We start from the raw sequence: 17,089 nt of genomic DNA, 5'->3' as shown, positions 1-17,089 counted from the left end.
AAATGTGAAAAATGGCTGTAAATCACTTTTTTTCAGTGCTGTTGTAACTTCAAATGATCATCAAGCAAACTGTATAGTACTGTTCTGACCCAGGCTTAGCAGAAACAAGAAACAGACTCCATGTCTCGAAAAACCCCTCTTTATTTAGTTACTGTGAATTCATGGCATTCACACACAGAAAAGTCCTGGCAGTAATCCTTCCAAGGATTAATTGCAAGAACAGATCTTATCAGTTCTTGGATAATTGCCAGGCTTCCAGTCACAAAGCTGTAAATTAATTCCTGGCAAGGAGTATCTGTGAGGCACGAACCACAATAAGCAAATCTTCCTAAAAAAATTATGAACTATTTTTTTCTGCAACCACCACTCCCCTTTTGCTCCTATTTATTCCCTAGGGAGAGGCCATTCAGCATCCACGTATGCCTTTCTTTCCGAGTCGGCCCCGTTCCTTAGTTGTCTCCTTTCCTGACAGCTCTGTGCATATGCACATCTGGAACAGGCTTCAGCTGTTCTTCTTCCCCAATTATCTCCGACTCCAAAGGCAGCTGGGAAATGCCAGAAATGGCTCTGGCCCCATCTCTGCTTCCGATACAGAGCATCCATCAGAGCCTTCCCCAGACTCCAGGATGGGCCCAAGTTCCTCTCAAACCTCCTCATCGTCTCAGTCTGCCACCAGCTCGGCTGGTAGCTGGCGGACCACAGCAGGTATACAGGTAGTCAAACATTACCTGTATACCATGATAAATACCAGATTGTGTACCCACTCTGCCTGTATATGCTAACAGTCCATTTGTCTAGGAAGAGAAGGATTGTTATTTGACCTTGATCCAGTTATGGTTGTCCTTGACTTAGGTCCACTATTAGGACAAGAATTTTCATCACTAAGCAAGGCAGTTCGATGTATTCCACCTGATTTTTTTCGCCATGGTTGTTCAATGAACCACTGCAGTTGTTACATAAATCCTACAAAGTTTTCTTTTTCCTTCCTTCTTCCTTCCCAGAGTTCCCCATGATTATGTTTTATTAGCTTGATACCCATGCTTTGCTATGAAACTATGTGGTTGGGCTTAGTTTTGGGGAGGAAAATAAGGGAAAAAATTGTGCCTCTGCCTACCAGCATCCATCGGTAGTCATCTGGCTAGCATCCTGTCAGTGTGTGAGAGAGTTGAGGACTGTTTGGAAACTGAAACAGTATTTGCTGTGTGAGCAAGAAGGAGACAGCAAGGAGCCAGGGCATGGCTTAGTTCAACTGTTCTGTACTAAAGCTGCTTGGTGCTGTGAAACTAAAACTGAAATGGAAACTCCTGTCCTCTGCTTGTGTTTTGCATTTGGAACAGATTTCTTTTCAGGTGGAGAGAGGGGGTAGAACTTCTTAGCATCAGAGCATGTTAATAATAATATATGAAGTACTAATACTTTGATGATCATTTTGAAAAATCCTTTCTTAGTGAGCCCCTAGAAGCCAAAAGAAAGTGCCAAGTTTCAAGTTTGTTTCTGGAGATTTTGAGATGATGTGTGAGTGGTATTTCGCTTTTATATAGAGAGAAAAGATTTCCCTTTGTATTTGATATTCTGATAAACTCATAAAACTGTGGAAGCTTAAAAGAAAAGGAAAAAAAAAGAACAGCAAGGAATATTCCAGTAACTAATAAGATTATGCATTCTGTGGTTTTCTTCCCACTGTCCAGGAATTTGTTTTGAACCGCATAAACCGAGCCCTTCGCCCTCTGGATCTTCCAAAGGCCCTGAGTGTGGTGGATGCCCTTCAACGTGTCCTGAAGCTCCCAGCAGTGGCTAGTAAACGTTACCTGACAAACAAGGTCAGTTTCTGGATCACGTTGGGTTTTCTTAGGTTGGGGTGCCTGTAAAGACTCATCTGCCTAGCTTTAAGAGCTCTGACTTTTTTTGTGATGCGTTTCCAACTTTCCAGGGTAGCCTATAAACTTGGGATTTCCTTATGGTTTCCACTCCACAGACCACTAAGTCTATATCTGCTTAGCTTTTTTTTAATCACCCAGTAACCTGCTATGACACCTAGATACAGAAAAGATTTATATATTGATTTTTTTCTGTGGATTTGTTCCCATTTTCTTTCTTTTTTTGTTTCCCGTTTCCCTGGCATAGGTTGATCGTTCGGTGACGGGGCTAGTGGCCCAGCAACAGTGTGTCGGTCCCCTCCACACACCCCTGGCAGATGTGGCCGTGGTAGCCCTTTCCCCCTTTGAAACAGTGGGAGGAGCCACTGCTCTGGGGGAACAGCCAATCAAAGGGCTTATAAATCCTGCAGCTGGAGCCCGGTTGGCCGTGGGAGAAGCCCTCACCAATCTGGTGTTTGCTCGGGTCACCGATCTGAAGGTAAGCCCCGCCTTCTCCAGTCTTTGCAAATCTGTGCTCCCTGCCCCGCTTGTGTTCTACTTTGTTAGGGACTTAGGGCGGAACCGAGGGAGGAAGTGACATCACATACAGTATGACATCATCTTACACGACATGCAATGATGTCATTCTGACTTGTTCCAGATGTCTGTAGCTCCACTAATGTCAAATTGGATGACCATGTTGACTGATTAAGGGAAAGAAAGAAAAAATTTAAATTGAAAGAATTCAAAAACCCAGAACCGATCAATTTCTTTATTGGGATCCACCAAAATTTCACAGCAGAATGAGAAAGCTTTTCTGTTCTCCAGAAATCTTCCTCAAATTTAAAAGATCCAGCTAAATACTTCAGCTCTGATACGTGCATTGTGGTTTAAAAATGTAGGCAGAAACAGTTTATGTTGAATGCTCCAGTTATGAGGAGGGAAAAATGAGGTTTTTGGAACAAAAGAAAGAACTGAGGTTTATTTCTGCAATAATTATAATTTGATGATTTTGACAATATCACAGCAATATCCTAGTTGGGAGGAACTATCGCCGTACCAGTAAGCCATAATTTTATATGGGTGCCCAGTTATTAGAATTACGTTTTCCCAGTTTGCAATAATGAAGAGGAGTCGATATTCAGTGAGGAAGCTCCCATAATATCCGAAGACAACTTCTGTTCCATGGGTTGATTGTTCTCACTGTCAGAAAATTTCTCCTAGGTTGAATCTCTCCTTGTTCAGTTTCCATCCATTATTCCTTGTCTGACTTTTGGGTGCCTTGGAAAATAGCTCGACCCCTTCCTGTCTGGGGCAGCTCCTCAAATACTGGAACACTGCTGTCATGTCTCCCCTGGTCCTTCTATTCACTAGACTAGCAAAGCCCAGTTCCTGCAACTGTTCATTGTATATTTTAGTCTCCAGTCTCCTAATCATCCTGGTTGCTCTTCTCTGCACTTTTTCTAGAGTCTCAACATCTTTTTATAGTGTGGTTATCAAAACTGGATACAGTACTCTAGGTGTGGTCTTATTAAGGCTTTATGCATTGATGAAACCAGGCCTCGGGTTAATCTCTGCACCAAAGTCATCGTTGCAACCAAGCCAGGGGTGGCTTTCAAAAATTTCAGCAACAGGTTCTCTGCCTGGTTGCTGGATGGCCGTGGCCATGGTGAGCGTGGCTTAGTCGGCCTCTTGCACCACGGCAGGGAACGGGCGTTTTCTCCCTCCTTGGGCTCTGGAGTCTTTCCTCAAGTGTCTGGGAGGATGAAAATGGCCTCCCCTAGGCTCCAGAGGCCCAAAACAGGAACTTTCAGGAGGCCTGTTTTTCCCACTCTCCAAATATTGTGCGGGCCCTGCACTTACCTCACATCCAAAAAGGGGTGTGTGGAGACTCAGGGGAGGGGAGGGGTGGAGTGGGCAGGGCCAGCCAGGGGTGGTATTTGGCCAAAGCAGCCATAATGGGTTTGAAGCAGCCCACCCCTGAACCAAGCAATTTGCTTGTCTCCATGTAGGACGTGAAGTGCAGCGGCAACTGGATGTGGCCAGCCAAGCTCCCGGGCGAGGGGGCAGCTCTGGCAGAAGCCTGCAGCGCCATGTGCTCCGTCATGGGAGAGCTGGGTGTGGCGGTGGATGGCGGGAAGGACTCGCTCAGCATGGCAGCCCGGGTTGGCACAGAAACAGTCAAGGCGCCAGGTGAGGCCTGGCACATTGCATGTTAAGGCTGCCCCCCCCCCAAAAAAAACAGGGCTGTCTGCTGGGATCCCTCATCAGCTCATCAGCTCTGGGTTTTGGGGTTGTGGGGTTTTTCAACGTCACGTGTTTTCCCACCCCCCCTCGCTATCTTTATTTCCATGATTGTATTCTTTGTTGCTCCAGGAACTCTGGTCATCTCAGCTTATGCTGTCTGTCCTGATATCACAGCCACCGTCACCCCTGACCTCAAATGCCCCGATGGGAAAGGTAAGGCGAAGAGAATTGAGAATGTCAAGAATTGTTATTTGAAGATAGTCAAAACAGTGAATTAAAAACTTTGATAAGAGTTTAAGTCCCAATTTAAGCCTTTCTCCCTCCCTCCCACCCTCCCTTCCTTTTTTCCTTCTTCCTGCATATCCATCTCAAATCATCCCTCCTTCCTCCCTCCCTCCCTCCCTCTCCATCTCTAATCCTTCCATCCTTTCTCCCTCCCTCCCAACCATGTCTAATTCTTTCCTCCTTCTCTCCTTCCCTCCCTCCCTCCTGCCCTCCCTATCCATCTCTAATCCTTCTTTCCTTTTTTCCTCCCTCCCAACTGTCTCCAATTCTTTCCTCCCTCTCTTGAAAAGCAGCATATCAATCCAAAAAAAGAATACATGATAATAAAAGGGGTAAAAATTCAGAGCTGTGATGCTCCTTAAGATCTACCAATACTAAGGGAAATTGGCCTTGTGGTTTGAGATTTTTTAAAATCTCAAAAGCCCCTTTCTTCCTTAAACCTTCCTACATCCCCTTCCATAAACATAGGGGCTAAAATTTCCACTCTGTTCCTGCTAATCAGTTTGGGGGGATTCAAATAGAGGAGGGGACCCTGCCCAGCTTGCAGGCCTCTTGCTGCTCACTCCTATCCAAGGATTCACGGTGAGCACCTGCAATGCTAACTAAGAAAACATAAAAATGGTCATTTCACACTTGTGCCATTGATGTGTATCCTTGGCACCTACTTGTGTGGAGCAGGGTTTCTCAACCTTTATAACTTTAAGGTATGGGGACTTCAACTCCCAGAATTCTCCAGCCAATCTGGTGGCTAGGGAATTCTGGGAGTTGAAGTCCACATAAATTAACCTGGCTGAGTAACACTGGGGTACAGAGAAGATAAAACAGAGGGAGATGTTTTATTTTTATTTATTTATTTGTACGACGTCCATCTTGCCTAGAGGCAACTCTGGGTGGCTTTACAAATTTCCTTGATTCACCAACTTCTTCTCACCTTGGCGTTTTGTAGGGGCCTTGCTTCATGTGGCTGTGAACCCTGACAAGCATCGACTCGGGGGTAGCGCACTGGCCCAGTGCTTCTCTCAACTGGGAGATGATTCCCCGGACCTGGATGACCCCAGCACCCTTGTTTCCTGTTTCCGAGTTACTCAGGATCTGCTACGAGGTCAGCCTCCTTCTCTTCTCATTCTAACCTTCTGTTTTTGTAACATCCTGCTGGACAAGGAGGCCTCCGCATTTGGGGGGTGGGTGGGCCTTTGAGGTTGGTCTTCATGTCCCCATGGAACCTGAATTGGCGGAGGAAGAGGAGCCGGAATTGGAGCTGAGGGAGATTGAGGGGACGCCTTTGTTGGCTTGGGAGGAAAATGGGGAGGAGCAGGCCCAGTCAGGCTAGGGCCTTTCAGGATTGGGACGGCTTGTAGGCAGGGAGGAAGTAGGGGGGAGGATGACCAGGAGAGGCTAGGCAGTGAATATGAGAGATGGAGGTCAGGCAATGAGCAAGGACCACACAGAGTGGCGAGAACAGCGCAGACTGACCGGACTACTTAGGAGGAGAGCGCCCCACCCCTCTTCACTTCTGGGGGTTGAGTCTTAAGGAGACGCTATGGGGGGGCATTTGTTAGGAATAAATGCTAGATTTCTGGAGTGTTGAGTGCTGATGTTTGAACTTTCCTGGATTCCTTGTATTCTCTCTAGATTTCTTGCTTTGCAGCTGTGGTGCTCACAGCATTGGGCTGGACTATTTTTCAGCCACTACATGTGTGTATGTGTGTGTGTGTGTGTGTGCGTGCGCGTGCATGTCATCACTTTGCTCTGGGACTTGCCAGAAATTTGGAACAATAAAGGGGCAGTTTGAACTGTTTGTTATCACTGTGCCATGTCTCGAGCATCACAAAGACATTTCCTTGGGTTTTCCCCATTCTGTGCAAAAGAAAAGTTAGCCTATTACAAGCTGGGTGAAGGGGATAAATGTACATATGTTTTGGGCATTTGATTTTGTCTTTGTTAGGGACAAAGGGGAAAAGAAAGAAGATGTATGGCATTTAGTCTTACAGTTATTGGTTCATATGGTCTAGAAACATCATTCTTAGAAACGACAATAAAGCAGGCAGCTCCAAGAATGATGGATACAGCTGCCCCGATAGTGGAACTAAGTCATAACCACAGCCAGGGCCATCTTTTTACCCTATAACAGAATAACAGTGTTGGAAGGGACCTTGGAGGTCTTCTAGTCCAACCTCCTGCTCCAGCAGGAAAACCTATACCATTTCAGACAAATGTCTTTCCAATCTCTTAAAAACCTACATTAGTGTTGCAACACCCACAATTTCTAGAGCCACTGACTAATTGTTCTAACTGTCAGGAAATTCCTCCTTAGTTCTAAGTTGCTTCTCTCCTTGATTAGTTTCCACTCATTGCTTCTTGTCCCATTCTCAAGTGCTTTGAAGAATAGTTTTGACTCCGTCTTCCTTCTGGCAGCCCCTCAAGTATTGGAATACTGCTATTGTGTTCTCTTTAGTTTTGACTCATTTTGATTTCCTTCTTTAACTGAGTTGTATTCCACTGTAATTGAAAAATCAAGACTTTGGACGTTCTTTCCTTCCAGATTCTCTTCTTTCCTCTGGGCATGATGTGAGCGATGGAGGACTCCTGACTTGCTTGCTGGAGATGGCCATTGCTGGGAATTGTGGTGCCCATATTGAGCTTGGAGCACCAGGAGTCCAGGGTGAGTAAACTGGGAAGACAGTTAGGGCAGTGGGTGTATGTGGATCAAGAGAGTTTGTGGAAGGGGAAAAGAGGGTCAGATCTATTGGGTGCATGGTATTAGAGAACAGCAGTACATAAAGCAAATCCTCGACTTATGACCTATGGAAAATTGGTTGTTAAGTGATGTGGTCATTAAGCCAGGCATCACATGACTGCATTTATTTTTAACAGCAATAGCAGTTAGATTTATATCATCATTGTTTCCTTTTAATGACCCCATAATCTCTTGCGGGGTGGAGTCTGAGCAACTGAATGAAGCTGCATGTTTACTGGCTGGATGCCCTTCTTGTCGCCAATGTGGAGTTTTGTTCAGCAGATATATTTTCATTGTGCCCAGAGAGAGAAATATCTGCCTCTGCCTAGGATCGAACTCATAGCCTCCTGGTTGTGAGGCAAGAGCCCCATCTCTAGGCCACCGCACCACTCATCAGTTAGACTTATATCCCCTTCATAATCTTTTATAGCGCTTTCTAAGTCAATAGCAGGTTTTTGCCCCCAAAACAATCTGGGGTCTACCGACCTCGGAAGGATGGAAGGCTGAGTCAACGTTGATCCGGTTAGGATCAAACTCAAAGCTGTGGGCAAAGTTAGCCTGCAATGCTAAATGCGTTCTAACCCCTGTGCCATTTTATGACTTCTTTTGGCACAGTCATTAAACAAATTGCCACAGTCGTTAAACGGGAGATCACATGATCATGATTGGAGACCTTCCTTGTTTGTTTTCCCATTGCTTGTTGGAAACCAGCTGGGAAGGTCACAAACAGAAAGGGCTCCTGGACGTCACAACCATTGTAAATATAATCTGGTTGCCAAGTGCCAGGATCATGGGGAGGCTGTGATGGTCATAAGTGTGAGGACTAGTGGTAAGTCACTTTTTTCAACACCATCATCACTTTAAACAATTGCTAAGCAAATTGTCACAAATCAAGGACTTTTGTAGATCCTTTGAAGGGCCGATCAGAAGCAAGGAAGGAAAATAAATATGTGATTGACTTAACCACAATTGAGCCCAAAAATTATGTTGTTAAGTGAGACATCTGTGAGTTTAGCCCCATCTTACGACCTTTCCTGCCACAGTTGTTAAGAAAATAATCAGCTGTCAAGTTAGTAACATGATTGTTAAGTGAATCTGGCTTCCTCACTGACTTTGCTTGTTAGAAAGTCACAAAAGGAGACCCTGGGACTCTTGAGACACTGCAGCCATCACAAAATTTCCTTCCCTGCCCTTCCCTTCTCCTTTTTTTTCTTTCTTTCACCCATCCATCCATCATCTGTCTGTCTATTATATCACTCATTTATCTATTGCCAAATATTTGAATCTTGATGACCTCATGTGAAAAATGATAACTCCATGGTCACGTGATCAAGATTCAACCATTTGGCCAGCGACTCATATTTGTGACAGTGGCAGTGTGATGGGATCGTGGGATCGAACTTTTGTGACCTTCTGACCTTGTTGTAGTCACTAAAATGAACTAAGTTGAGCACTACCTATGGGCTTCTTGAAGTGAGTTCCTAGGGGCAGAGAATGAGAGAGAAGAGGGTGAGGAAATGTTTCTAATGATATGGATGCTTTTCTTCTGGTTCTTAGCTTTGGATGTGCTTTTCGCGGAGGAACTTGGATTGGTGCTGGAAGTGCCTCGTGCTGCAGCAGCTGATGTCTGCGGCCGGTACCGGGAAGCCGGAGTGCGCTGTGTGCCTGTTGGATATTCTGGTCCTCGCGGTCCAAATGCCATGGTAAATGCAGAGATGACTAGGTAGAAGAAAGGACTAGGAGTTACGGTGTTAAACAAGCAAAGGCCACCAGCAGAGGTGGAGTAGACAAAAAAACTAGCAGGAATATTCAACGCTCCAGAAGATAGGCTCAAGATACAGAAGGATCTTGACAGACTTGAACATTGGGCGCTATCTAACAAAATGAAATTCAATGGTGAAAAAAAGTGAGGTTCTACACTTAGGCAAGAAAAATCAAATGCACAGGTACAGCATAAGTGGTAGCTCACTCAATAGTAGTAGTTGTGTGAGGGATTTTGGGAGTCCTAGTGGACAAACATTTAAATATGAGCCAGCCGTGTGCTGTGGCTGCCAAAAAAGCCAACACAGTTCTAGGCTGCATAAACAGAGGGAGAGAATCAAGATCATGAGAAGTGTTAATACCACTTTATAATGCCTTGGTGAGGCCACACTTGGAATACCACATCCAGTTTTAGTCGCCACGATGTAAACAAGATGTTGAGACTCTAGAAAGAGTGCAGACAAGAGCAACAAAGGTGATTTGGAACCTGCAAGCTAAAACATGAAGAATGGTTGCAAGAATTGGGTATGACTGATTAGTCTGGTGAAAAGAAGGACTGGGGTCACTTGATAGCAGTGTTCCAATATTTGAGGGCCTGCCACAAAGAAGAGGGAATCAAGAAGCAGTGGGTGAAAACCAATCAAGGAGAGAAGCAACCTAGAACTAAGGAGAAATTTCCTGACAGTTAGAACAATTAACCAGTGGAACAACTTGCCTCCAGAAGTTGTGAATTCTCCAACACTGGAAGTTTTAAAGAAGAGATTGGACAACTGTTTGTCTGAAATGGTGTAGGATTTCCTGCCTAAGCAAGGTGTTGGACTAGGAGACCTCCAAGATCCCTTCTAACTCTGTTAATCTCTTCTGACCTAGCTCCCCAAACATGACAAACCTTCTGTAGTTGAAACAATGATTTCTATATTAGGAGCGCGAGAAACCCTGGCAAAAAGTTCCTCTTCCAACTCAGGCTAACAAGTCTGTCCGGCAGGGGAGATGTATAGTTGTCCACCACATCTACTCATCTCCGCCCCTTGCTTTTATCCCCAGGGCTAGAGGGGGCTTCACTATCGGCAGTGGTTCTTCTGTCCCAAGGACTGGCCCATAGATTTCCAGTTCTTTCCTCTCCTCTGCCTTCTGCGCCTCCGCACATCAGGCACATTGGACTATGAACCTTGCTGTGATTTATAGCTAACTTTATCAACCTAGTTGGGTCTTCAGCTGCTCTGCAACCACAATTTGTGTTTTTTTCATTTGTGTCTATTTTCAGGTCCAGGTCACTGTGAATGGTCAGCAGGTGCTGGCGGAGAAAGTCTCCACTTTGAGGAATTGGTGGGAGGCCACCAGCTTCCAACTGGAAAGACTGCAAGCCAATCCAGATTGTGTGGCTCAAGAAGAGATGGGCTTGTCCAAGAGGATGGAACCCAACTTCACCTTGACCTTCAACCCCCAGGAAGAACTTCCTCTTCTTCAGGAAATGGGTAGGAAATGGACCTGGTCTCCAGAAGAGGTTGAGAAGGAGGATTGTTCTGCCTTAACTCCTCAGGATCTTGGTTTCACACCAGGAAATAGAAATGGGTATACACAGATAACCCTTGACTTACAACCAGAATTGAGCCTCAACATTTCTGTTGTTAAGTGAGACATTTGTTGAGTGAATTTTGCTTGGCAAAAGGTTGCAAAGGGGGATCACATGGTCTTGGGACTTAGCAACCATTTTTCATACTTACAACCATTGCAGCCTCCCCATCTTTTGAGACCTTCTGACAAGCAAAGTCAATGGGGAAGCTAGATTCACTTAACAACTGGTTTACAAACCTATCAACTGCAGTGATTCACTTAACAACTATGGCAAGGAAAGTCGCAAAATGGAGAAAACTCACCACAAATGTCTGGCTTAGCAACAGAAGTCTTGGGCTCCACACTAGTTATAAGGGCTACCTGTGCAACAGTCACATTAATCCAAAGTTAATGTCCCTGTTATATTCCTTATTTCCTTTTATAACCGCCAAGAGGGGAAAACCGCAGAATGTTGCATTACTTATTGTTTAGTAGCATGCTGCTGGGTTTTGGCATGCGATGTCTGTAATTCTGGGGAAGACGAAACAGTCACTAAACAAATGGTTGTAAGTCGAGGATTTCCAGTAATCTTTCAAAGAGAGAAAAAGAAGAACGTGGCATGGGTGAGATACGTTGCAAAAGAATGTTTCTTTTATTTTATTTTCTTCCTATTACCAGCCTTGCCTGCTCCCCGCGTGGCCGTCCTTCGTGAAGAAGGGAGCAATGGAGATCGTGAAATGGTGGCCGCGTTTCTTATGGCTGGATTCCAGGTGAATTTGTCCAAACACATGTTTCAAAAATCCTGAGGGATTGAGAGAGATGATGATTGGGGGGGGGAACTTGTCTTTTGAAGCTTCTGTTGGGTTCTCTGCGGGGATACCTTTCCTGCCACACAAATGTCACCCCCGAAGTATCTGGGATAGGGGTGCCAAGCTCGATTTCATTGAGGGCCACATCAGGGCTGTGTTTGACCTCGGGTGGCTGGGATGGTGATAAAGTATGTGGCTGGAATGGGCATAGTCAATTCAACGTCACTCACTGAGGCTCCATTTTCAGCCATGACAGCCTCCCACAGCTTTCTGCCAGCAAAAACGGAGCTTGGGGAGACCACATGTGGCCCACCCAGGCTCCATTTTTGCTGGCAGAGGGCTGCAGGAGGCCCTCGCGGCGAAAACAGAGCCCAAGGTGGCTGTCAGGTGGACTCCATTCAGAATTCAAGAAAGAAATACTTAGACTCTTTGGGTTAGAGAAAAGATATCTTTTACTGAATTTGAAGTGGTAGCAACCATAGAATTCTGAATCTGGGAAATTAGGCGCGCAAATCACATATACAAAGTGATGGACATGGTCCCACCCCCAATAGTTCAAATGATTCTTCCAATTAAAAGTTGTGAATATGATCATGTGGACATCTTCAGGTGATGATGAGGCCTCTGTCCGTTGACCTTGGCATATTTTGATAAAAGTTTGCAGTTGCGCAGAGAAAAGAAGCTAAGCGAGAAATAGAAACCTAAGCAAGAATTTATACTGCCCCCTCCTCATTTTACACAACACTAGAATGTAACACCTCCAGCTTGCTTCCCAGACTTTACCCCCTCCTCCCCCCCATTACTTATGGCAGCCAAAAGATGCAAAGCAATAGTAGAAGATCTTGAAGGCTGACAATGGCCATGTACGGCCCTCCTGAGCTCTGTTTTTGCTGTCAGAGGCATCACAGGCCGGTCCTTTGCTGTTTCCATAGCAACCCTGCAGGGCCAGATCTAAGCACTGGCCCACAGGCGTTGAGTTTGACACTCCTGATCTGGGGGGTCCTTAGTGCTTTCTGAATTTAAGGATTGGAGAAGTTTAAACTCATAGAGCACCAAGGACCTCACAGTTCAACCTATTTATTCTCTTCTGTCAGTACCGATTTGATTGAAATGATCCATCCATCTTAGAAGGACCTTAAAAGCTATAGATTGGCATCTTCATGTCTATGGAGATTCTCAGTCATCCAGGTCATGGGTGTCCCAAAGGTCTTTTTTTTTTTCCCAAAAAGGCAACTGGACTTTATTTTTCCTCGTTTTGCTTCTTGTCCAAGAAGCTTCTTCCGTTCACTTCACTTCTTCCGTTCAGAATGGAAGAAGCTTCTTGGATGAGAAGCGAAACATCTTCAAGGAGAAATAAACTCCAGTTGCCTTTTGAAAAAAAAATGCACCTTTGGGATTGGCGCCTCCCGTTTGCCAAAAGCTGACGCTGTCTGAAGGCAAATGCTTATCTAAAATCCTTCTCACTGTCTTTCCATGTCCTCCCTTAAGAGCCTCCTATGTATTACATTCTCTTGTTTTGGGGGATTGTCACTGCAGGTTTGGGATCTGACCATGCAGGATCTATGCTCAGGCACGATGACCTTAGACTCCTTCCGTGGCTTGGTATTTGTTGGAGGTTTCAGTTATGCAGACGTTCTTGGCTCTGCCAAAGGTGGGTCCTGTCTCTAACAGGAACTCGGTTGCATGGAGGAAGCACTGTGATAAATGTTGCAAATGAAAGTCTGTAGAGATTCTCAGTCATTTTTTTTCAGGGAGCAACTTGACTTTCTTTTTTTCTTTTGAAGACATTTTTCTTCTCATCCAAGAAGCTTCTTCAGCTCTGACAGGATGGTGGGGAATGGAAGAATTTGTATACCTTGCAGACAGCTGGTCATTTGCATCCTTTTAGAGGCTCATTGAGGCCACTTGGAGGTTTATTTGTGTCTTGGATGAGAAATGAAACTTCTTCAAAAGGAAAGAAAGTCCAGTTGCCTCCTGAAAAAGCACCTTTGGGATTAGAAATGAAAGTGGGCCCTGCTTGGTTTCTTCTTTGTCCATCTGTCTCATAGGACAACTGTCCTTGGCTGGAAGAAGAGGTGGACTTCAGTTCTCAGTAATCACATTATCCCTGGCAATGGACTGTATGAATAACCTTGAGGAATAGTGGGAGGAGATGTGGCCTAGGAGAGGACCAGATAAGGGAGGCAGGAGCCCTCAGCGGCTTAACAATCAGAGGAAGAAACTGAGGAAGGACCCATCTTAATGGCCATTGAAGTGGGGGTGGAAGTTTGTACTTTCAGACTTGCAGGATTCTGCTAATGTAGCCTTATAATAAAGTTAGAATTGGCTCACCTGTCTTGTTTCTTATCTGGTTTACCTGGGAAGGCCAACATCAGCCTTGCAAATCTGAAAGTATAAACTTCCCACTTCCCGATGCTTGCTACATTAGGTGAGTCCTTCCTAAGTTTCTTCCTCTGACCGTTAAGCCACCGAGGGCTCCTGCCTCTCTTATCCAGTGGTTTCTGGGCAGCATCTCTTCTTCTTCCTCAGGGTCATCCACACATTCCATTATATAAGTTGAAGAATTCTGAGAACTTAAGTACACCTTTACCTCCCTCCCTCCCTTCCTTCCTCCTACTCTCCCTTCCTCCTTCCTTCTCTCCCTCCCTCCCTTCCATTCCAGTCTGTCTGCTGTCTGTTGTCTGTCTGTCTATCTATCTCATCTATATCTCATCTATATCTAACCACCCATCTCCCTTAGAGAGGGGGTTTGGGCAGTGTACAATAAAATTAAGCATAAAAAAACCCAGAGTAATTCAAGTTTATTTTTTTTTAAATCAAATTACTGAAGGTGGAGAATTCCAAGCCAGGGAGGTTAGCAGTTGTTAATACAGGTGGCAGGAAATGGGTTCTCATGGGACCAGCCAGCCTCATGATTATGTGGGCCCTGGTGTCCCCCCACCACAAAGCTACATAGCCATGATTTGGCCCCTTTGTGGAAAGTCAAGAGATTGGGGTCTTTGTCACCTCTGGGGGGGGTAAGATGTTCCACAATGCTGGGTTGGTGGTAGAAAAGGTTCTCTTCCTTGACCCTGCCATTCAAAATTCTTTTGATTGACAGGATCCATAGCATGCCTTTCTTACCCGAAAAAGTGGGACGGGCTGATGTGACGGGGCAAAGCTGTTTCCTTAGGTATAACCTGGCCATGAACTGCATTCATCTGGATGATGCATACCGGAGAATGATATTGCAGATGTTTGGGGTGAAATCCCCTTGGTTTTTGATTCAACACCACTCTCTCTTAAGTTCTGACTTCACCCTTTCTGATTGCAGGCTGGGCAGCTTCAGTGACCTTTAACCCCAGGGCACGGGCCCAGTTCCAAGCATTCCATCAGCGGAAAGACACGTTCAGCTTGGGCGTCTGTAACGGTTGCCAGCTGATGGCACTGCTCGGTTGGGTAGGAGCCGAGAACTCCGAAGCCAAAGATCTTGGTAAGACAGATCACACTGCTCCTGACATTTCCCTTGTTCCAAGCTTCTCTACTGTGTTTCCCCGAAAATAAGACCCTATGTTATATTTCTTTTGCCACCAAAAAAGGCACCAGGTCTTATTTGGGGGGGATGTCCAATGACTAACCTCACTTGTGCGTGTCGTCCCCGGCCTCCTTTTTGCTATCAGAGGCCTTCAAGAACTTCTTCTACGGCTGGCAAGGCTTTCCTGAAGGCCTCTGCAGCCGATAACAGAGTTCCAGATCTATCCAGAGTTTTCTTATCAGCTACAGAGGCCTTCAGGAAAGCCTTACCAGTCTTGCCAGCTGTAGAAGAAATGGGCCAGTAAGGCAGGTGTTGGGATGTACAAGGCCTGGCTACAACTGTCCAAAGATAAGTAGTAGGGTAGCTCCACCCCCACTATCCCCACCCTAGGTTAATTTTTACCCGTGTACCCTGGACTGGGCGGGAATCTTAATTAGGGCTTATTTTGGGGGTAGGGCTTATATTGGATGTACATGTAAAAAATCAAGCTAGGACTTACTTTCAGGGTATGTCATATTTTTAGGGAAACAGGGTATGTCAGAGATAATGTGGGAAAGGCTCCCTTCAAACTCTGACCTTGTCTTTTCTAGATGGCTTCGTTCAACCAGGGTTGCTGCTGAGTCCCAACAACTCTGGCCGCTTTGAGTCGCGTTTTGTGAATTTGGGGATCGAGGAAAGTCCGGCCCTGATGCTACGAGGCATGGCGGGATCTACTTTGGGCATCTGGGTAGCCCACGGAGAAGGTAATAGAAATAGAGTTTCAATACAGGGTGGAAGGAACATCCTCTTTCTTTAATTTTCAGCAGGTCTTTTTTTCATTTGATATCACACATGTTTTTATTTCACTGTGAGTTATACAGGGTTTTTAAGTCAATGCATATTCTCCCCTTATTAGAGAGATTATCAGGAAGGATAGATAATTTTTATGTAGATTATCTCCTCCGGGACTTAAACTTGACTCCCATAGGTGCAGTAGCAAAATTCTGTACAACTGTAACAACTACAAGGAAAATTTGATTACAGAATTAAAGATGTTTACCGCACCAATTTCTTGTAGATATCTCTAACAATTTTTAGAGAATCTATATTTACACACATACTTACCTGCTCTCCCATCATGTAACCAAGGGCAAGAGCCATACTATTTATTATTAGGATGTTATTACTTATTATTATTAGTAATATCTTTTAACACTATTGTAAATAGAGATAATTTTTGTTTATTGCTGGTCTATGATCGAAATAAAGTTTTTTTATTATTATTCATCGCATAGTCTGCCAGATGTTCAGATTGGATTTGACATTTTTTTTAAATAAAAATTTTATTTAAGTTTTCACAAAACATACAAATACAAATAAAATATCTTTTTTTGAGAACAGCGTGGCCCCGGGTTATCACTTCTCCATACAGACATAAACTCAATACATATTTATCTTACACATTCTAATCCATATCTTATAACTATTTTTGCAATTTTTCAATAGCTTTTCCCTTTCTTTCCTTTCTATAGTCTTATTTTAAATTATCTCATTCCTTTCTTAATTCAATTACATATCTTTTTCTAATTTTTAAAATCTTTCTAATCAATGTTTTTATACTTTTGTCTGTCCTGTTTACAATTTCATATTATCTTTTCACATAAAACAATTTTTCCCCTGTAATCACAAGACTGGAGTGTGACACCTTTGTATCTTTTTTCAAATCTTATTTAAAATTTAAGTTACATCTTTACAGTTATAACATTCATTTTCTAACCTCTATTTTATAACACATACCTATTTTCAATCGAATTCTGTTTGGTACATTCCCTTAAAGTGCACACTAAATTCTTAAAAGAAAAAAAGTATATATGTATGTATATCTGTTTTCTGAGGTTCTCGCTGGTATTTGTATGTGGATCTTTGGTTGTTCGGGTTTTCTCCCGCGTAAGATTCGAGTATCTAGAGCAACGTTTGATGAAGTCTCATTCATCATCTTCAGGCTTCTGTCTTCGGCTCTTGCTTCTCAGAGTGATGTAGCAGCTGCAATCTCACATCACTCTGAGAAGCAAGAGCAAGACAGAAGCCTGAAGATGATGAATGAGACTTCATCGAAACGTTGCCTCAGATACTCGAATCTTGACGCGAGAAAAATCAACAACCAAAGATCCACGTATATATATCTGTGTATATATGTATAAATGGAATAATTATTCTATACAAGTACAACTCCACCATTAATATTAATAACAATCTTTTACATTTCTATTTTTTTTAACAAACATTACCTAGTAATATCACTTGTTTTTCACTTTAATCATCTATATTTCATATTTTACTTATTACT

At 44.0% G+C, this 17,089-nt stretch overlaps 1 protein-coding gene across 2 annotated transcripts in view; it reads left to right on the top strand.

Annotated features, from left to right (window-relative positions):
• PFAS (phosphoribosylformylglycinamidine synthase) overlaps positions 1-17,089 on the top strand; it is a 53,447-nt gene that overhangs the window by 31,849 nt on the left and 4,509 nt on the right. For both annotated transcript variants that reach the window (XM_026720565.2, XM_087916899.1), the window contains 12 exons: positions 1,689-1,820; positions 2,125-2,355; positions 3,869-4,049; positions 4,233-4,316; positions 5,335-5,490; positions 6,931-7,050; positions 8,683-8,828; positions 10,151-10,361; positions 11,119-11,210; positions 12,786-12,900; positions 14,563-14,721; positions 15,354-15,506. In XM_026720565.2, the coding sequence (XP_026576350.1) occupies positions 1,689-1,820; positions 2,125-2,355; positions 3,869-4,049; positions 4,233-4,316; positions 5,335-5,490; positions 6,931-7,050; positions 8,683-8,828; positions 10,151-10,361; positions 11,119-11,210; positions 12,786-12,900; positions 14,563-14,721; positions 15,354-15,506 (1,780 nt within the window). The remainder of the gene's footprint in view (positions 1-1,688; positions 1,821-2,124; positions 2,356-3,868; positions 4,050-4,232; positions 4,317-5,334; positions 5,491-6,930; positions 7,051-8,682; positions 8,829-10,150; positions 10,362-11,118; positions 11,211-12,785; positions 12,901-14,562; positions 14,722-15,353; positions 15,507-17,089) is intronic.

Source organism: Pseudonaja textilis, chromosome Z (genome assembly GCF_049901715.1).
Source record: "Pseudonaja textilis isolate UNSWEBS1 chromosome Z, rPseTex1.2, whole genome shotgun sequence".
Classification (NCBI taxonomy): Eukaryota; Metazoa; Chordata; class Lepidosauria; order Squamata; family Elapidae; genus Pseudonaja; species Pseudonaja textilis.
Note: the sequence above shows the minus strand (reverse complement) of the source record. Positions and strands in the feature narration are given on the sequence as shown.